The sequence below is a fragment of the Stylophora pistillata genome, chromosome 3, assembly GCF_964205215.1.
Source record: "Stylophora pistillata chromosome 3, jaStyPist1.2, whole genome shotgun sequence".
In the NCBI taxonomy this organism is placed as follows: domain Eukaryota; kingdom Metazoa; phylum Cnidaria; class Anthozoa; order Scleractinia; family Pocilloporidae; genus Stylophora; species Stylophora pistillata.
This window is the reverse complement of record NC_142521.1, coordinates 16,701,631-16,722,808: the sequence shown is the minus strand read 5'-3', so window position 1 is coordinate 16,722,808 and position 21,178 is coordinate 16,701,631. Positions and strand designations below refer to the sequence as shown.

At 39.0% G+C, this 21,178-nt stretch overlaps 2 protein-coding genes and 1 long non-coding RNA gene across 7 annotated transcripts in view; 1 reads left to right on the top strand and 2 right to left on the bottom strand.

Annotated features, from left to right (window-relative positions):
• Nucleotides 1–3,705: 3,705 nt before the first annotated feature.
• LOC111326920 (uncharacterized) lies at nucleotides 3,706–17,026 on the bottom strand. Of its 4 annotated transcripts, XM_088751499.1 has the most exons (10): nucleotides 16,935–17,026; nucleotides 16,562–16,644; nucleotides 15,363–15,530; nucleotides 12,076–12,249; nucleotides 8,773–8,883; nucleotides 8,058–8,161; nucleotides 6,898–7,120; nucleotides 6,245–6,415; nucleotides 5,399–5,453; nucleotides 3,706–4,891 (listed from the first exon to the last, which is right to left on the bottom strand). In XM_088751499.1, exons 2-10 carry the CDS (start codon nucleotides 16,602–16,604, stop codon nucleotides 4,882–4,884), a joined length of 1,059 nt encoding a protein of 352 aa, XP_088607625.1. In that variant the 5' UTR covers nucleotides 16,605–16,644; nucleotides 16,935–17,026; the 3' UTR covers nucleotides 3,706–4,881. The 4 variants fall into 4 exon arrangements, with proteins under 4 accessions (XP_088607625.1, XP_088607622.1, XP_088607623.1 ...); XM_088751496.1 differs by lacking the exon at nucleotides 16,935–17,026 and having other exon boundaries at nucleotides 16,562–16,666; XM_088751497.1 differs by lacking the exons at nucleotides 16,562–16,644; nucleotides 16,935–17,026 and having other exon boundaries at nucleotides 15,363–15,609.
• Nucleotides 13,677–20,530, top strand: LOC148734763 (uncharacterized). 2 transcript variants are annotated; one of them, XR_015998237.1, is made up of 2 exons: nucleotides 13,677–13,849; nucleotides 16,015–20,530. It is a non-coding gene; the product is annotated as an uncharacterized LOC148734763 (long non-coding RNA). The 2 variants fall into 2 exon arrangements; XR_015998238.1 differs by having other exon boundaries at nucleotides 15,103–20,530.
• Nucleotides 19,691–21,178, bottom strand: part of LOC111326854 (membrane-bound transcription factor site-1 protease) — an 18,476-nt gene continuing 16,988 nt past the window's right edge. Inside the window, exon 28 of the mRNA XM_022930937.2 lies at nucleotides 19,691–20,703. Coding sequence (XP_022786672.2) covers nucleotides 20,446–20,703 — 258 coding nt within the window. The 3' untranslated portion in view covers nucleotides 19,691–20,445. The remainder of the gene's footprint in view (nucleotides 20,704–21,178) is intronic.

Sequence of the window (21,178 nt, the reverse complement as noted above, 5' to 3'; positions counted from 1 at the left end):
GTAATTCAACCAGTAGGATGGAAGAAAATAGTAAATCCGGAAACCGCATCACATGCTGGACATTTTTGTGGTGTTGCCCTGAAATCGCGGCAGATATCCTCGCAAGTACCAAATTCAAGACACGCGGCATCAAACATGGCCAACTTTCGACGTTCACTTTAAGTATATTTTACTCGTCTTTACTTTGAATACTCCAATAAAAACCATAAGTTTCGCGGTTTGCGATCTCCATGATGAATTAATTTCCTGCTAGGTCAAAAGTTGACCTCGGGTAATTATTTGCAATATAACCGGGAAATTAAACCTGACCGGAAACCCAAACCCAAGGTTATTACCCACAGGGTTACCTCTGGAAGGAGGTGAGTTTAACCACAGTTAATGTGTGCCGTGTCGCCATATGGGGATATTGCAAAGTAGAAATCGGGGGTGCCTCCTTGCCAAAATACTTTGGTATGGGATGAGCCGAAGGGTACGTTTCATGACCCTTTTGCTAAAAATAAAGTTTTCGCGCATCGATATCGGTGCTGTATAAAAAAATTTTGCAGATTTTCTAATACCCTTGTAAAAATGGGGCTTGAAATGATAAATAATAACAATTATGACAATTACAATTTATATAGCGCCAAAATGCAAAGTTTTAAGGCGCTTTAAAGGATAAAATATACATGTCTGTATATTACGTAAAAGCGGAACAAAGCACAATCACAAAGGCTTGGTTAAAAAGAAACGGCTGCAAGTTACTTTTAAAATTGCTCAAAGAGGAACTATTCCACAGCTTTAGTGTACAGACAGAAAAAAACCTGTCACCATGCGTTTATGTTAAAGATAGGCATAAATAAAACGAAAAAACAAAACTTATTGGTTATCACCGTCGAAAGAAGCCACGCGTTCGTTGTTGATATTACCGACTTCTGACACAGGGTTTGGAAAATGATACGGGAAGAAGTCTGCAGTAGGTTAATATTCACGAAGCATACCACACATCCCTCTTATCTCTTCTTCCCGCCCCCCCCCCCCCCCCCTTATCGTCCCCATCGTGAAGAAACAGAGAGTCTTAAGCGGTTAAAATATTGAGTTTCTCAATCTCGAGAAACATCACAAGGGCTACGGCGCACAGCGAAGAGTACCATTGTCCAGCTTCTCAGAGATTACATTGGAAGGACACGGGTTACTTGACTACTTTAAAAATTAGTCAAGGCTAAACGACGCCTTGTGCCCCATCAGACTCGCAATGGTTAAACACGGAATACGTCCACAGCAATTTTTTTTCTGATAAATCTATAATACGGAAGGAAAGTAGCTAAATTTAATAATTTTGGCTAAACACTGCGTAATTTAATTTAATTTAGTTTAGTCCATTTTCACTGCATTAAGTTTTGCAGTGGGGAAGGACTAGAAAGGAACATAGGAACCATTCGTGCTAGTCCACCCTCCCACCCGACCCACCCCAGAAGAGGACATCCATCACACAGTAATCTCGTGTGTGGGAAATTAACGTCTCCTACCCCAACCCTGCAAGAGACGGGACCTCCATTTATTCGTCCCTATTCGAGAAGACTAGAATATCTAACCATTTCTTGATGTTATAGAAAGGTAGCAAATTCTTCTCAATTATTTTAAGACCCTGAGTGTTGGTCCGGCCGGGGCTCGAACCCTCGACCTCCCGCACAACAGTCCAGCGCTCTATCCTTGGAGCTAACCGGGAGGCGGTTAGCTCAACGTTTTGTATGTATGTATGTAAATCTTTATTTAAACACGGTAAATCATCAGTTACATAATAAAAACTAAGATTAATCAACAGCTTTACATGATTGCCGTGTGGGAATCCTATATATCGACTACGTTAAGATTTCGCCTAAAATGGTTAATGGATGAAGTATTTTTTAAGTTTTTGGGCAATTTATTCCATAACATGGCCCGATGTAAGAGAAGCTTCGTTTCAAATAATTGGTGTTTGGTTTGGACAAGGCCAGCCTTCCCTCAGAGTTGCTTATGCCGTACACAGAGTGACGCTGAGAGAAAAGACTTTGTAGATATTCAGGAGCAAGGTTGTTTATAATTTTATACATCATTAGGGCTTTTTGTTTCTCTCGTCGAAGAGATAGCCTCTCCCAATCGAGGGTGGAGAGAAGGTGGTTTAAGCTCGTATCAAAGGGTAATTTAGTAATAATCTGGCTGCTCGATTCTGTAATTTTTGGAGCTTATCGCTTAAGTAGCCACTTAAACAGTCCCAGACGGGGCTGCGGTAATCAAAATGAGGCATAATCAAAGCGTTATAAATTTGAATTGCAGTTTCTTTGGATATAAAGGGCTGTACACGTTTTAGGGCGCCTATAGCTGAAGAGACTTTCTTGCAAATCTCTTCAACGTGGCCACCCCAAGAGAGTTGGGCATCTATAGTAAGACCCAAAGATTTGGTCTTGTCGACTCTCTTGATAATTTGGTCATCAATTCTGATTTCTAAGTCATTATATTGGGTAGATAGTCTTTGTCTTGATCCAATAATCATTAACTCTGTTTTAGCAACATCTAGACCGAGCTTATTGGCTTTCAGCCAACGGCTAAGGTTATTCAATTCAGGGGTTAGAGCTAGCTCAAGCTCTGTTAATGTCTTAGCAGATATCGTAAGATTGGTGTCATCGGCAAACATTCTTTGTGCGGCGCCCCGAAGGGAGTTGGGAAGATCATTAATGTATATTAAAAATAGCAAAGGACCCAATATGCTACCTTGCGGCACGCCGCAACTGAGGGTATGGGCAGATGATAGTTTGCCACCGACACTACATCTCTGAGTTCGGCCACTCAAGTACGACGAGAGCCACTTAATAGCTGCCAGATCGACACCAAAGTTTTCTTGACTGTTATGCAACAAATCAGTTTTCCTCGATGAAAAAAAGTCGCATGACTTCTTCAAAGCCCTTACAGGTTGAAAATAATTCGATCCACGTTCTCAGAAAACAAAAGACGGGAAAATTCACTTCTGATTTCGAAATTGAGATGTCTACGACAAAAACCAACAATGAACGTATTCAAATTTAGTAGACGTGATTGTTCGAAAGGCAGAGATTAAACTTGACATTGTGTTGTTTTCCGTTCGCATCAACCTTGCTCTAAGGAATCCCCTAATAGACTGAACTTGGCATTTAAATATTTCCCGGTTGTTTTGCACAAAGTGGAAAAGTTATCCAAGGCAAACACATTTCTTTTACATGACGTAAACATCATGGTTCGTCCTTTTTGTAAGTCCACGACGAGTGTTACAAATGAAACTTCCAACCACATCTAGCGGAGAGAAATGCGTTAAATTTTAAACACCTTGTGCGAAGGATAAACCCAAAAATAGGAACACAGTTATGCGCTCAGGAAACATGTATTCAGCGACTGAATAGTTCGAAACGAAGCAAAGCGAGCGATCGACAGGAATTTTAACGGCGTCTCCAACGGAACCTGACACCCAAGAATCTTACACTGTTCAGTTCCTTGTTTTGCTGCTTTGTTTTAACGTAACCATGGTAACACATTGACATGCAAGCGAAGAGATGTAAAATACTTGTCTTTAACAGGTAAGACAACGAAGAACACATCCGATTACTCATTTCATGTTCGAGTTGCCACAGTTGGTCAAGTTAAGTCATCAATAACTACATTTTAAATAATTTTCTCAATCCCCACCACTCCAGCTTTATTCACACCAGTCCATTCCAATCCACTCCAATCTAATTTTATTCACTCAAATCCATTCTAATCCATTTAAATCCAATTGCATTTACCATAACTGATTTTAATCGCACCTTATACGCTGCAGTCAACTGTAACTGATTCTGACAAAGTCATCATAGTGCACCTCAATCAAAACAATTCGTTTCCATTGAAATAAAGCCTGGGTTAAGCGTGGAATACCCACTATCTTGTGGACGAAGAACTCAAACTTTCTCCAAAACCCTTACCCTAAGTCACCACGAACCTCTAAATGGAATCGCTGAGTTCTTGTGTTCAGCTATGAGCTGCTGGAGATGTTGGGCTGTAGGAGCATCAGTTTCAAGAGGATGTAGCCAGTTTAGGAAAGAAATGAAGGAATTTTCTGATTTGAAATTTAGAAAAATGTTTGAAATTAAAAAGCAAAGACTCCCAGCGGTGTCGATCCTCAACGTAGCCACTTCACAGTCTTTAGTTGATCTGATTGGGTAAACCCTTGATAGTAAGATACTCAGTGCAGAAAATTAAGTGCTACGTTTGCTAATCGTCAGAAGTATAATAGAGACTGACTAGCAGTTTTCAAAGTAGTTTTTCTCTTGAAACAATCAATTCTTGAACTTGAGAAGCGGAAACGATTTCATGGAATAATTCTTGTTTTACTACCTCACTCAGGAATAACAGTCTAACAGTCACGATTCGGTAACTGCTCTTAAACTATTTTAGCTTTTATATAATAGCTTAATTACGCATGCGTTCTAATTAGTTCTTACATAAGATCTATTTGTCAGAAAAGACGCACAGATAAAATCACTATCAAGATTTTTTTAGCTCTTTTTTACAAAAAACAAACAATATGCTATGTTAGTATGGATCTGATGTACAGCTATGATACAACGACGTTTTTGTTCTTGCTACATTTTGACGTCGTGCATTACTGAAAAGAGGGAAGGCATCATGAAATCTATTTATTAGACATCTAATGGACTCACTTTTTTTGAAAAAAGATAGTTAATTCTATCCAAAAAGTTTAAGAAAGACATCACGTTGTTCGATAGACACGAGTCTCTAATGCACCTACAAAAATGCAGTCTAATGACTGTTAAAATGCACGATTCATAAAGTAGAAAGTAACGTTAAATCTTGTTTCCTTCCTTTGGAGGTCTGATTTCCAATTCCACTCAGCACCTACTGCGAACTGAAAATAAAGAAAGTGGATCCGAAGCAAAAGGAAGAAAAATGTTAATACTCCTTTTAAACACTCCTCGATCAAAGGATATCCGTACTAAAAGTCTTGTATATGTTGGGAATCGAATTCAACTGCTGAAACTTGTAAGAAAAAGGGAAGAGAATAGAGAGAGGATCTTTAGATTAAGATTACGCATTTTGTTACTGAAATCATCCAGCACATCTCTATTTACGTGAACGATTATTGAGAACTCAATTAGGAAAATGAATGGTTGAGTTATAATCAGGATTTATTGTAACAAATTTGAGAATTTGGATATTTAAAAGGTGTTGTAAATGGTAATTGAAATTCGCTGAATACGTCAGAATCAGCAGAGAAAAATAAGAAATGGTGACTGAAATGATTGTTTCTGCAACTACCCCACCCCCTTTCCTTTTTATGAGACAAAGGTAAGTTATCGTTGGGAAAAGGAAAAGGCACCGTTTTCGGAGGGTGGATTGTTGTTACTTCCTTTACCTGAACGAGAGTAACATCCCAAAAGCCAAGACCACAAGGGAAACTGCTATGCCCGCTGAAAAGGAAAATTAATGAAACATTATTTTCTGCTAAGAAAGTACACCTCTTTTTACACGTCCACTACGTCTAAGGCTTTAAATTTGCCTAAAATATCCTGAAATATGACTCAAAAGAACTCTGTGTTCTCTACTTATCATAAGCACACTCGTCAACATTTCAATAAATCAAATTTTCAACTACAAATGAAGATAAACTTAGTTTGATTAGGAGCATGGAGCTGCTGAAATGTTCAGTTACGTCACTCTTGCTTGACTAGACTCAAAATAACACATAACCTGTACTATGATATTCTTTCACGAAGTTCGAAAATGCAAACAATGATCATTGTAACTTCTGCATGTATGATTTACTACTTATCTTTTAAAAGAATCATTTCGTAGCAGTCCAATAAAATATTAGGGATCACTGCTCTCCGAGAGAATAAGCGATCTAGAAGTAACTGGCAAGCGCTAAAAATGCAAAAAATTTAATCAAACTGAAACAGCTTCTTACAGTTGCTTCTCTTGTTTGAGCCGGAGGCTAACGGGCTCCTCAAAGGAAACCAAGCACAGAGGTTATGGGATGCGAACGATTACAGGGAAGAGAATACAACTACCTCTAGTGCATTTCGACATCAAATGGGTGCTGCAGATACAAGTTCTGTAGAAAGCCTCGGATAAAAGAAATCGTTACTTTCGACTGCTGTCTAAATGCTATTCACAATGTTCTTTAGTTCTCCCGTTGAATGGAGTCATTATCTTAATTATCTAAGTTACTATTTCAACTACTTGCAAGATTGTCTTTTACCTGTACCACCGTGACAGTACTCTACGCAGTCTTGTGTCTTCTTTTCCTCCTTCAACCCGTCGCAGCTGTGCTCTTTTGACACACATTGTCTCTCGATAGTGAACTCACCGCCGGCTCCGCTGCACGTATCGCATTCGCCATCTTTAGCTTTCCAGTCCTTGAATTCAACACCTGTGACAAACGATCACGAAGGGAAATCAGAATCATTAACAAATCTTGAGACGAGTCACAATACACAGAATCATACTGAGATCGAGAACCAGGCAAGATCTTTAGGCGCTAAGTTTATATCCAGCGTTTCAAATATATCATTGGTTAAATTTCAAATCAGTTTTAATTTTTGTAAATATAAGTCTAAGGTAGTTCGGAAAGCTCGGGGGAGGGGGGAAGGGAGCGCAGGGGTGGCGGCAGCGGAGCGGATAATTTTTGAGGGGGACTACATGGCTTTCAGGGGGGACAGAAAGACGATGAAAGGAAACTTTGACCCGACAGATGCGAACGATTCATTGGTTATCAAAATCATTTTGAAAGCGCGTGTGGTCGGCTGACAAGCTGCATTTTAGGTCATGGCCAAGTTCAATCCACATTATTAAATTATAAAAAAAACGATCGACAAGTCATACATTTCAGTCGTTTAGTCATTATGTACTGACCTTCTGGAGTGAATTCGGCACTTCCACTCACAACCTTTAAATTATGAAGCTGACCACTCTTCACTTTGTCTGTAAACACCGTCTCGATGAAACCACTTTCTTTCCCCTTCACAACCATGCATAACTTCGCCTCCACGCCAACTTTACCGTCTTTATTTGAGAAAGCCACTCCTGATAAGCTAACGTCATAGTACTTTTCGTAATCGTTGTAAAGGTATTTCATCTGCAGGATAGGAATAATCACATGAGCGGTACCGTGACTGTGATTGCAACAACTGCTAATAAGATATTAGATCTACGAACTCAAAAAAAACTTCTCCATCCAGTCTGAAACAATAGCACCTCTCCTGTAAGAAACATTTTTAATCTATCGTACGTATGTAGGCATGTGCTTTTCAGTTTCATCATCAATTCCCTTAGTGCCTATTGATTTACTATCGATAACCTTCCTTCCTCCCTTCCTCTTCCCCTCTCCCCTTCCCCCTTTCCCCCTCTCCCCTTCCCTCTTTCCCCTCTCCCCTTCCCCCTTTCCCCCTCTCCCCTTCCCTCTTTCCCCTCTCCCCTTCTCCCTTTCCCCCTCTCCCCTTCCCCCTTTCCCCCTCTCCCCTTTCCTCTTTCCCCCTCTCCCCATCCCCCTTTTTCATTTTCTCCTTTCCCATTCTCCCCTTCTCCCCTTCCTCCATTATAGTGACCAGAATGACGTTCAATTTAAACTAATCAGTTATGAAGCAGTGTAAACGAGTTCCAGACAAACCTTCCCGAGAGACATGCACATTACTCGGCCGGATGCAAGCCTCAGTTCCTGAGTTATTGAGCACCAAACAGAGGAATGAGAACAGCAATGAGAACAACAATTTCAGTCACACTTTCATGTTCAAATAGCCTTTACGGCTTTTCCGTGCCTCCCTTGCTGTGGTTGTGGAAGAAAACATATTTATTCGGTGCCTCTTTTTGGAACGAAAATGCTCCAATTTCATTTCTCTATCGGAAATGAAATTGGAATATTTTTGGAATTTTTTTGGAAATGATCTGCAGTGGACTGTGACTTACACCCCTTCTTAGTCTAACGTCTCCAACGAAGACACATAAATCGTTGATTTTCTCTGACTAACCAGGTGACAGAGAAGTCGGGTTAAACAGAAACCAGTAAATGGACTTACTTCCATGAATGTCATGTTTTTCCATTCCTTGAACTTCTCTGAATCAGATATTTCAAGGGACGCATTCCACATTTGTTCTACCACAAATTTAATCTTCGCACAAGCTAAAAAAGAACAAACGTTATGGTGGGCCCCCAAAGGCTACGAAAAATAATAAATCTAAGGGTAACAACAAACTTCATTTCCATCGAATGAATAGTTCAATCAGCCAGACTTGTCATCATGTGTACGAAACAATTACACTTGATTTAATTTTGGTTGCTGAATCACATACAAAATGATACTTCTGAATCAAAATTCCGTGCCCTACCTTTCAGTAACCCTTTAATTCCCAGTATCTGATTGTTTTAAAATTCTCTCCTCTAGCTGCTACAAATATCCTTGTAAGGAAGGCATGAGAATTTGGTGTTGGATCAAGATAACAACTTCTACCTGATAAGTTTGATTTTTCTCATTAAATCATAGGGAAAAGTGTCACCTCAATCATTTCTGGTTGGAGGTTTAGTTATTGGGATGTACTCTGTCTAATATCGTAAGAAAGCTTCCCTCTATTATATTTCTTAGCTTGTTGTTCGTTTGTTTATTTGTTTGACAACTCTTCAAGTTTCAAATTGGTTTGCCATTGGCATGAAAAAGCGACGCAGAATTATGCATCACAGACAAGTAGGCCTAGAAACGATTGAAAGCATTAAGAAACAGACAAACATCTGCTCACTTGATTTCTTGGTTTTTGTAGGTTGTAGTACTTGTGATGACATGGGGGGCATAGTGGACGATGGAGTAGGCGCTGGCATTGCAACAGTGGTCGCATTCTGTCCCAGGGCGTCTGCAAACCAAACATGAGATTTAAGGAGGATGAAGAGCGGAAGGGGGAGGAGGTCGAGGATACAGATAAGAACAAGAAGATGAAGATGAAGAAGAAGAAGAAGGAGAAGAAGAAGAGGAAGAAGAAAAATAATAATAAGACGAAGAATAAGAAGAAGAAGAATAAGAAGAAGAAGAGGAAAAAGAAGAAGAAGAAGAAGAAGAAGAGGAAGAAGAAGAAGAAGAAGAAGAAGAAGAAGAAGAGGAGGAGGAAGAAGAAGAATAAGAAGAAGAAGAAGAAGAAGAAGAAGAAGAGGAAGAAGAAGAATAAGAAGAAGAAGAAGAAGAAGAAGAAGAAAAAGAAGAAGAAGAAGAAGAAAAAGAGAAAAAAGAAGAAGAAAAAGAATTAATTATTCCCGTGCACAAGACCTGATTCTTTTTTAGAGACATGTGCTAAATATAAATACATTATATTGGAGACCAAAGGGGTTTAAAAGCTATACAGAATCGGAAAAAGATGCTTCAGTATCTATAAACAGTCCGGTCTCAATCTTCAAACTTTCTAAGTTTTATCTCAATCTTCAAAATTGGTCAGTCGTTTGATTTTATTTCCCACGCAATTTCTAATTTTCAAGTTTTGTCCACGAAAGGTTTGGAATCGAATGATTATGGAATAGCGAGGTTTTAAAGAAGAACGAAAATAATCAGACTTAGTTCTCTTATTTACACGAAGGTACGTAACCAGAGATAATGTTTATCTTGAATTTATTCAATGACTCATCTGGTAACTGTTAGAATCTAGCGGAGAAGAATTTTAACCTATCAAGAAAGATTCTGGCTTTCCTAGAATTTTGACTACACTATTGTTTTTCCGAGGTCCGCCTTCGATGCTTCGTACATTAATAAATAAACAGTTATCATCGACGATCTTACACTCTCCGCGATTTAGGTCTTCATAATTTGGATATATCAACAAAGTTGAAATGGAAAATTAGCCAACGTAATGATTACAAAAGCTGACGTTTCGAGCGTTAGCCCTTCGTCGGAGCGAATAGAGGAATTGTGGGTTGTGTGTGCTTTTAAAGCCAGAAAATGGAGCTACGTTATTGGTGGGAGCATGGCAACGAGAAAAACATGAATAAATTAGTGGAATGAAAAGCTTTCGTTGATCCCTGTGGGATTTAGACTACCGGTTTGAAAGATGAGCTTTTGTTCAAGATTTTTACGGCTTTCCGTACCACCTAAGTGCAGGGAAAGACCGCAGATTGCCATGTGTTGCTTAGAATGATTAGGTAAATTAAAATGTCTAGCGACTGGTTTCGATGTGTCCTTGTCATTCCTTTCCACGTCTCGAAGGTGTTCTCAGAATCGGTCACCTAGTCTTCTGCCTGTTTCGCCGATGTATATCTTTTTGCAATAAGTGCAAGTTATGCAATAGATTACATTGGCGGAGGTGCACGTGAAGTGATCGGTGATCTTAATGGATCGTTTAGGTCCCGATATTTTATCAGTGTTGTGAATGAAAGGACACGTTTTGCATCGTGCACGAGCGCATTTAAAAGTGCCTGGTTGGTCATTAGTCTGAAAGGAACTTCTGACCAAAAAATTACCTATGTTTTTGTCGCGTTTGAATGAAATGAGCGGAGGCTGCGAAAAGATAGTGCTTGTCTCTGGATCGTTTTGAAGTAATTTAAAGTTTTTAAGAATGATGGATTTAACTGAGTGGTTGTGAGGGTGAAACGTGAGAGTGAATGGAATGCGGTCGGAATCTTCATTATGCGACGTTTGTAGTGCTGAATGTCGATCAATAAGTTGAGCGCGGTGGTAACCCGCTTGAACGACGGAAACAGGGTAACCACGTTTATCGAAGAACTGGCACATTGACTCTGATTTGTGGTGGAAATCAGAGTCATCACTACATAAATGACGAGGTCTTAGAAACTGAGAAAAAGGAATGGAATTCTTAACGTGAGATGGATGCGAAGACGAATATAACAAGTAATTATGCGAGTCTGTAGGTTTGTAATACACACTAGTGCATAAACCGTTACCTTCAATTGATATTACGTCTCTTTAGACTGTCATTCCTAATGGCGAAGGCCTTCTGGCCCTTAAACATTTTTTGATCAACGTACTGTTAAGGAACCTAAATCTGAAACACTACTACGCTTAGCCGAACTAGTGCTCACACTCAATTGCTTTTCATTCGGAAACAACTTCTTCAAACAAACCAATGGTGTAGCCATGGGCACCAAAATGGGACCTAGCTATGCCAATCTTTTTGTAGGTTTTGTCGAACATCAATTTTTCAGCCAATACAACGGGTCCAAACCTGAACTCTAAGGTCGCTACATCGACGACTGTATCGGCGCTACCTCCTCTACCAGAGAGGAGCTCACTCAATTCATAACCGCAGTCAATTATTTTCACCCGGCTCTGAAATATACTTGGGAAATTTCTGACAATTCTTTATCCTTTTTAGTCGTCAAAGTTTCAATTGAAACTTTGACGTCAAAAAAGACCGAGGGCCGATATTCTTCCAGTACGGTCCCGAGGAAGCTTGGTTAATAAGAGATTTATTGTACGATTGAAGTTCAAAGGGACACAAGTGCGGTATCATTCGGGACCATTCGGGACAGTGCCCGGTCCAATACTGAGAGAATATTGACCGGCAATAGAGCATTTTGATTGGTTGATTTTAGTTATTGGCCCTCTGACTGCCCGAGTCGTGTAATAAGAGGAATTACTTGCAAAATGATATAATAGTTTGGTAGAGAGAGAGAAACGTAATAATAAATATTTGCCTGAAACAAAAGGGGTTGAAGAAGATTATCATCTTTTGCTAAATATGACCATAAAATTACTGAGTGTGGTCTAACTCTTCAAATGAAATGGTCACAAAACCGTTAGACACGTACAGTTCTTTTACTGAACTTCATTATGAAAAGCTAGTGAGGTTACAAGTCGTAGCCCCAGATAACCGGGAGAAATTAGCACTACAAAAGCAGATAAGTCATTGCCAAAGACGACAGAAATGATGAAAGCATATATGCTGGAAGTGCTGTCGTAAAAAGATATCGTTAACTTGGAGACGATTTTAAGTGTCCGTTCGGTTTTCTGTCGCAGTTTCATTTTTTTCATTTTTCTTAAGCATCACAGACAAGTTGTCCCAGAATGAATGAAAGCATTGAGAAACTGACAATCAACTGCTTACTTGGTTTCATTGTGGTCGGTGTGGTTTCCCCTTTTTGCGTGCTACCTTCCGTTGGCATGGTGACGATAGTTACGCTTTGTGTAGATTGTAGTACTTGTGATGACATGGGCGCCACAGTGGACGATGGAGTAGGTGTTGGCATCACAGCAGCGGTCGAATTCTGTCCCAGAGCGTCTGCAAACCAAACGTGAGACTTAAGGAGGACGAAGAGCGGAAGGGGGAGGAGGTCCAGGATACAGATAAGAACAAGAAGAAAAAGGAGAACAACAACAACAACAACAACAACAACAAGAGGAACAAGAAGAAGTTGTTTGCGTGTACAAGACCTTGGAACAGCGAGTTTTTGAAACAAGTACAAAAATATCTAGTGTAGTCCTCTTGTTTACTCGAAAGGTACATAACTCAAGGAAATGTTAATCTTAAAATTATTCCATGAGTCATTTGGTAACTTTTGGAATTCAACGGAGAGGAAATTTAACCAATCAAGAAAGATTCTGGCATTCCTAGAATTTGGACTAGACTAATGATTTTCCAAGTCTCGCCTTCGATTCACCGTGCATCAGTAAATAAACAATTAGCATCAAAGACGATTTTGCACTTTCCGCGATTAAAATCTCCATAGCTTTCCACCCATTAGTCCACATAAAATGCAATATCAATCTAAGATGTAACACGTGCGTGCGTGTCTTGAGAGTTTCACGAAAGTCCTTTTCGAGATATGAGGAATCACTTAAAGACTGGTATAGTGGTTTGGTAGGGAGAGGGGAACGCAATAAGAAATATTAGGCCTAAGACGAATGAAGTTGAGGAAGATTATATCATCATTTGCTAAATATGACCATGAAGCTACTAGGTGTGGTCTGAATCTTTAAATGGAATCTTTTAAAAAAAAACCGTCATACAGTATGAAAAGCTAGTGAGGCTGAAAGTCGTTGCCTCCAGATACACGGGAAAATTAGGACTTCAAAGCAGATTAGTCATTGCCAAAGACGACAGAAATGATGTGATGGTATGATAAAAGCATATTCAGAGCAGCAATATGCTGGAAATGCTGTTGTAAAACAGTCATCTTTAACCTGGAGACGATTTTCAAGTTTCCTTTCGGTTTTCTGTCGCATTTCGCTCCTCGGGGAGCAGAGTAGGCAGGCTGTATACAAAGTAAACATAGGATACTTTTAAGAATTAAAATGCAACAAAGCTAACCTGAAATAAAGAACGCCAGCAGAACAAGTGCAGTTGTCCGTAAGAAATACATGCTTCACTTCTCAAGAATTTTCTGAACATAAAAAAGTGAAACAGATTTTAAACTGCTGCAGGTGCACGAGCACACTGTTTTTTAACGCCGAGGACAAAGGTTGAATTTTTTTGCCTCACCCCATAGCAATGTTTTTTTTTTTTGTTTTTTTTTTCTGTTTTGACGTTTCTATGTATTTAAGGTTCACCACTGGCATTGCTAAATTTTCTAGTCATGTGCTGAAGGCTTAAAAGTGTCACCAAAAAGTCAATATTTGGAAAGAAAGCATCCACGGATTTTATCTTTGGCCAATGCAAAGCGAATCCCTTGGCCCACTCAGCAAATTGCGCGATGCAAACATAAACAGATGGTCATCTTAATGTCATGATCTTCCTTGACCTAAACTTTCACGCGCAAAGAACATTTACGTTTGGACTACTATGTAAACAGGAGAACATTGACAATTAACAACGTAGTATTCGACAACTACTGCATGTGTGTTGTTTAAAGAAACTGTACTCTTCGAGATTGGCATTTGAGGTAGGTTTTTTTTTACTTTGGAATTTCTAATAAATTTCAATGAACGCACAAATTAATGGAATTTGTGGAAAATATCAAAACAAATTCATAACGCAAAAATGAATTTGGGTGATAATGGACAGAGATTAATATGGATTATGAATGGGTAAGTACGGTCCAAAAAACTTATAGGTTTTTCGAAATGCTTTGTCAAGCTATAACTTAATTTAACATTAGCTACAGGTACTTGGTATTTTGGCTTTTTGCGGATAACAGTAACCATTTGTGAGCCGTTCTCTGAAATTCTACAAAAATCATTCATGCAAATAAATTGAAATTAGTTATGACAAATTATAATTACAATTTGACGAGACTTTTCCGTTCTACGCTCAAATTACTTTAATGATCTTACTCATTCAAGAAACGTAATTGATACTAAATAATGTGAAGCTTTTTGCGCAAAAAACCTGTCTAAGATGACTTTTTGTTTAGCTGGGCCCTTTTCCATGTACGCTTCAATTGACGTCATGATATTTTAGGGAACGATAATACTCCAATCCTGATGGAGGGGTAGCTGAATACAAAGGATATATCGATATGTCAATCAGTTAATTCTGAGTCAATCAGTCTCAGCAAATTGCTTTGCTAAACTAATAGTAATTTTAAGTTATCCGACACCGTCTCATCATCAAAGACAAAAAGAAAGATGCACATTTTATAAATGATCTCGAGCACTGACTCCAAATGATTTTCACTGTTATAAATACGTAAGATGATATGAGTACGGTTAAAACCACTTATCAACAATCACGTCTCAGAAATTATAACTTTCTTGCTGACATCAATGCAGCTTGCCAACTCGACCAAATAAATGGACATTGAACACCTGCCGAGTTTGAGGATATCAATTCCAAAGCCGAAGGAACATTTAGTTTTTTTCTCTCTTAAACATTGACTATGTTCTCGGATAAAATACAAATCCAAAACGAGTGCTGTACTCTTTATGTTTCTTTTCTGTTAAAATCAAGAGCGGAAAACTGGAAATCGTCCAGATTTCTCATCAATAAAGAACTCGCTGTCGAAGACGAAATAAAAAAAAAAAAAAGGGCCGCAAAAGGGCCGCCCACCAGACCGTTGTAAAAAGAAATTTTATTTTCTATAGGCGATACCGCTTTCATATAAAATTCATTCAGGTAAAAGAGAAAGGGATTCATGCCGTGGCATAAAAATATAGTTGTAGTTGCCACAATAAACATACCTTTTCTCTTTTCCAGCGTTGTGATGAAAGTCGATGTGAAATACAAAGACGAGCTGACATGATGAGTTGAAATAAAAGCCATGTTAATTTTTAACTTTTGTTTTTACATGATCGAAGGCCTCCAAGTTGAGTTTCTTTGAGATGCCCGACGAACAGATAGCTTTGAATTATATATCATCCCGTGAAACAGATCCGTTTCACTAGCAGCCTTCGCAATTTTGGTTTATTTGTAGCTATACTGGAAAGTAGGTAAAAGAAATATATTTGCAGTCATACCTTCACCACAGCGACAGAAATCAACACATTGCAGCTGTCGCTTGAGTAGCACTCCTCGGCAAGATGGCTTGCACTTGCGAATTTGAGTGATCGCTCCTTCGCTTAAACAACAGTTGGCTGGGCATGAACCAGAATTAGAATCGTCTACCCAGGAGCTAAACTTGTATCCTAAAAAGGAAGAAGTAAACTTTTGAGTCAAGGCAAACTTCGCTTGCCTGCAAACAGAAACCATCTTTTCTTTAAATAATGTATTATAAAATCGCTCTTCCTTGTTAGTTCAAAGTAAAATATAGCGGAGTCAATGTGCAAGGTAATAAACACTCCATCGTTGTTGTTCTGTTCGTTTCGTAACGTGGGTTATGTTATTATTGTGGTGAATCTTAAACCGTGTTAGTAGTTGCTAATGTGCTCCAATTTAGCTAACCAGCTTTCCAAGATCAGTCGGTGAAAGTGTTTCGCTTTGTTTAAACTGAAAAGTGTAGCTCAAGTGTCGATGGCATTGCCATGCATTTGTTGCTCAGTGATCACTTGCCGTTAGTCAGTCTTGTGTTAAGTAAGAAGCTAGTGGTTGGGACACTTTATCTTTTTTAAGCGCTCTGTGTCTGTTGTTGGGTTCGTCCTTGTCAAAAGTTGGTAAATTTCATTTTCATAGATTGTAATCCGTTTGTGGGCGACGCGGATCAGTAGTGATCTCAGGATTGAAGGATCCGCGACATGATTTCGGACGAGATCTCAACAGCTACCGTAGTCTTGGGAAAAGATCGAAATGAGCTGTGGCGAAATAAAAGTGGAAACTTCTACCAAGACCTTATAAGCAGCATGTAAGCATGTAAAGGAATAAAAAAAACCGGAGTTGAATTACGCCACGCGGCCGTTCGCTACTTTTACCAAGCGATTACATGCCTCTTTAAAGCCATTCTGCACAGCCTGAGGCAGTCCCCTTGATACCTCGACAATCCAGCCTTTGCAATTATTTCATGACCCAATGGGAAAAGAAAACAAAAAACAAAGAGAAGTAAAAGAAAAAGGAATAAGAAATCGAGCTCATCAATCACGTTTTCCGCCAAAGCGACAGTTTTTCTATCCACTCTCAGTGTGCCGAGCTTCCCACCTTTGGTGATTCGTAGAAGTGTAATCAAAGGATCTGTCGAGTTTGAATGAGCAGCTCCAAAAACTAATCCGTAAAAATTAGTCCTTACTTTTCCATATCATTCGACAATTTCCAGGAGGAGGGATAATCATACCGCAGAAAGTCTGAGTGTACTTTGAAAGCAGCCAGGAGCTAGAAAGAAAAGTTGAAATGAGTTCGGCATTATGGTTTTTTTTTTTGTCATTTGGCTTGGCATCACGTATAAAATAGGCTCTAGAACAAACTGTATTGTCACGGTGGACTGACTGGCATTTGAATTTTTTCAAAACGGGAAAAACCCACGCCATCGATTTGTTAAAATCGACGGCGTGGGTCAATAAAGATCAAAAACCTATAATTACTGATTCAGAAGAACTGTACCTGTTTGACATGTAAAATATGTAAGTTATATGTTGCTGCTACTGTCAAATAAGTAAGTGTACCTCTTTTTTAATTCCAGACTTGTCCTGGTTCAGGGGACCACGGACTAAAGAATGTTGATCATTTTTGTATTCATCTTTCCAAGGATAATCAATAAATGTGACACTGATCTGAAACTTCCTCTCTGCAAAACAAAAGTAATGAATAGAACATTTTAGTCATTGAAATATTGTGAGAGAAGGATAACCATCGACCTAAGGTTCTCCTCTCAGTAACACTTTAACTAACTACAGACCACGGTTGTTCGAAGGTTGGACAGCGCCATCCACTGAATAAATCTCTACCCGGTGGATAGCGCAGTACGTTTTGCAATCAGTTATCCGCTGAATAGTGATTTATCCTAGGCCCTGGTGAACTTATGCATGTTAACTTTTAGAAATTTCAGAAGACGTTAATGATGAAAGCACTTCCACACAAAGGCCATAGCAACATCGGATGAAAACTCATCGTTGGCCAAATACCATATGCTTCACAATCACCAAATAGATTGGAGACTGTTGAAATTGTTGACAGGTCATCGCTGTGGCGACAAAGACTAATTCTTGAAGCTTGGCATTCCGTGCGAGATGGAAGCGCTATAAACGAACACATAGCGCTACCAAACATCTTAAATAACATTAAGAATTTTTAGAGCCAACAAGAATACTCTTAAGACTATTGTTCTACTTTAAAAAAAATCCTTCGAGATTTAGTTTTATCACACATCGTGTACATCTACCAAGCAGGACACCATTAGACATTTGCGTTTTTTCATCGTTGCAAAGGCAGCCGTACTAGCCGAGACGTCCAGAACAGTATATTTTTAGCCAGTATCAGCTTTTGAAAAAAATTTTTTAACATGCCTGGCGACACACCGAATATTTTCACTTTCACACTGATTTTAATAATTCTGTACTAAGCATGATTTTCCCTACGCATCACTATCATAAGCTACTATGACGACCAAACAAGAGAGGGTCTCTTTTCTGATGCGTTCATGCTCAAACTGAAACCCCTGACCAAGAAAGCGATGCATGGGCGAAGAAAGTGACGATGTGTTGAGACATCACCTTTGTTTTGCGCTTTGAATGCTGGGAATAAGTCCTTTAATATGAAAAAGTGCAAAACAACACATTTTCATGATGTGATGAACATTGGTTAAAGAAATTATTTCCCTTTTTAAATTACTTTTCTACTCATACAAATTAAAAGCTCATAGGTCAAGTTATTCTAGCATTGTGCAACGACCTCAGAAAAATGAATTCCATAGAAATTCAGCCTCACAATATTTCCCTCAAGAATGGATGTAATAAAAAATATATCCTACTGGGTTATAGCGAGTGTGCTTCTTCATTAAATAAGTGCAGATGGATCTCGCCAATATAATGAAAGGAATATCCCGGCAATTCACGATGTTCAAATTAAACAATTTCTGACGGTCTGATTTAAAATTTTTTTCTGACAAACATTGAGAGAAGGCACGTTTGACATACTTTATCTTGCTCTCCGAAATACGAGTTTGATACTTATTTCATTACAAATTGTGATATGCCAGGCTCAGTGTCATTTACTTTTGGACAATAAATCCGCCGTTCGTTGATGGCCTGCATCTCACTCCCTTTGATAGATATTTTTGAATTGATAGAAACATTTATGATGACACAATTGCTTCAACGCATCGGTGAACTGGGATTAGAAAAGTGGTGATATATGCTTACCCTAATTCTATAATTTCGCTTTTGCTAACCTCAGGTAGCTTGAACCAATTAGAACCGTTACAAATTTTGCCAGGTAGATATGTAACATTGTTCACGGTAACATGATCTTCTTAATGATCTCTGATTTTGCTTCATTTCCTTGTTTTAATCGAAAAGTAAAATGAAAAATCATCGCATCTTCATAACGGAGTAAAAATCTTTCCGCTTCTTGCTAGCTAAATTCCTCTGAATGGAATGACGAAAGGTAACTACTCACCAATCTGCTCGGAATGTTTCACCATGTAGGCTGTAAGAACGTACACTGTGACAGGAATGAAATGCATTTTCCCTCTAAGTCTTAGTCAGCAAAGTCGCTTCGTTTCCATAACTAGAAACGGACTTAGTGAAACCTTGATCAAATGATAAATTAAGTTCACACTGACATCTCTTGAAATTTGCTTTGATTGAACTGTGGACGATTGATGAACTGATGTGACCACTCACGTTGCTCTCCATTTTCAGTAAAATTTGTCCTTCCGGTACGTGATAGGAAAGAAAAAGTTAATGACAGACTTCCTCTTCAAAACATAATTGAAAAACAGGCGTACCAAGTGCAGTGGATATTACCGCGTTTCCCTAATTAGAAACAGCATAGCCAGGTGTTTGCGGCCAAAAGTGTTTCAAAATGAATGCACGGGCGAGAAACAAGAGGAACGGGCAGAGTACCCTGTGAAAGGAATGGCGGGTGTTATGACCCGAAATTATAACAGCGCTAAGGAGTGAATGCTGTGTACCTGCTCATCGATACTAATATTGCTATTTGTTTTCTAAAACTTACGATACCTTTGAAGGCGCGCTCCGATTGACAATTCAAACTCCGAATATCCTTTGCTATTCACCTCCGCGCATTCGAGCACAGGATTTTATACTCAAGAACTGATCATATCAATGAAAGAATAGGAGGATACGAGAGTGAATGGGGGAACACTTGTTACCAACGCTGTCTAGTCAAGGAACACTTGCTGGCGTTTTCCCTTCGATACAACACCGAAAACGGCTAACAACTAGTGATGCAAGTTAACTTCTGTCAATATTCTGTTTTATTTATCTCAAATCCCAACTTTCCTGTGAAAGTTAAATCGATAAAAATATAAATTTGATTTTCTCACTTTTCAAAAGACAATATCTCTGCGGAATCATTAGATTTTCTTAGCGTTAAAATCACGAAACGCATCAAAGTATCCGATAATCTATGATAAAACAACGTTTCATTAACTCTTTACTTTACAAACATTTCGATTTAAAAAAGCTCACATCTTGAGCTGCAAATGAAATTTCCTCACAACGCCAAACTTTCATTTCTGTTTTACTTCATAACCAAGAATTTTTTCGTTATTGTGCTACTCGCCTTCAAAACCTTCGAACTTCTGAACGAATCTAGAATACAAACACTTCATGTATGATCGTACTTATCGTTCTAAAGCCTTCGACTCTCGAGGAAAGGAAACAGTTTTCCAAATCTTATCAATTCACTCGGGCAAAAAGGTAATATTTTTACATCGTTAACTACTCAGCGACCAGCGCTGTTTGTGGTCACTGGACCGTTGTCTATGTCCAGTTTCGCGTGATCTTCACTCGCAGTAAGAGCTACACGGTGGAAATCCGGTCTCCTTTAAGATGGGGCTCCGTCGCGCGTAGGAACCTTGCGCACTTGTCTGTGCACCCGAGGAGCGTTCACCTCCCACACCTCTCGACCCAGTGACACAACACCCTTATGGATTGGGTCCATATTGAGCATCAGTAGGAACTACAATCTTCGTCACCAATCCTTTCCCGGTTAAACGTAGGGTAGTTTTGTCCGTGTCACTGTCATGCGTTGGGGCTTGGGTTTGTGTTTTTTAGCTCGCGGTTTGCGGTGAGCTCGACACGACAGAACAGCGCAGTAAACAACGATCAAAGTTGAGAAGAAAACCACGTACATTGGTAGAGTGGAAAGGACACTCATGTTGACGGCGGGAAGTTCATCCGGGTCTGAGTCTGCCACATCCGGGTATGGAGCCACACGCTGTACGTGACGAGGCACTATCACAGGTAACTGTAGAACATATGAAACATTTTAAAAATTTTAGATTATTTAATCAATTCTGAAGCGTTTCCACAGTAACAGGAGTTTGAAATTCCCTGACTTTTCCCTAGCAAACGTAAATTTTTTTTTGACAAACGAATTAACAATTTCACAACGAATTTTGATAATGGCCTCCAACCTCTACCTATAATTTCATGCTTTCAGCGAGTTACAGCGAACATGAATTGATGGTTTCTTTAGGTTACATGGAAAAAGGATTGATTTTTCTTTGAACCTATTGTCAGCTTATCATTCAATTTCCTGTAGTTAAATTCTAACAATCCAACGCTTCTCATGTCTGTGAAATGTACTGAAGAATTCAAAATGTTCATCCTCGTTCCTGTGTTAATTCTGTCTTGTCTGATTGATTTTTATTTCAGCAAAATACATGTTTCCTTTCGATTGAGGGTAATTCTCTGTGACGCTAAAATAATTCCAAACGTCA

Bases quoted from the DNA above. Each gene is read 5' to 3' on its own strand.
- LOC111326920 (XM_088751497.1), bottom strand. From the start codon at position 15,594: ATGGTTTCTGTTTGCAGGCAAGCGAAGTTTGCCTTGACTCAAAAGTTT. The intron at 8,162-8,772 runs GTGAGCAGATGT...GTTCTTTTTTAG, and splicing joins TACAAAAACCAAGAAATCAA to CTTGTGCGAAGATTAAATTT. The intron at 5,454-6,244 runs GTAAAAGACAAT...TTTCCTTTTCAG, and splicing joins GTACTGTCACGGTGGTACAG to CGGGCATAGCAGTTTCCCTT.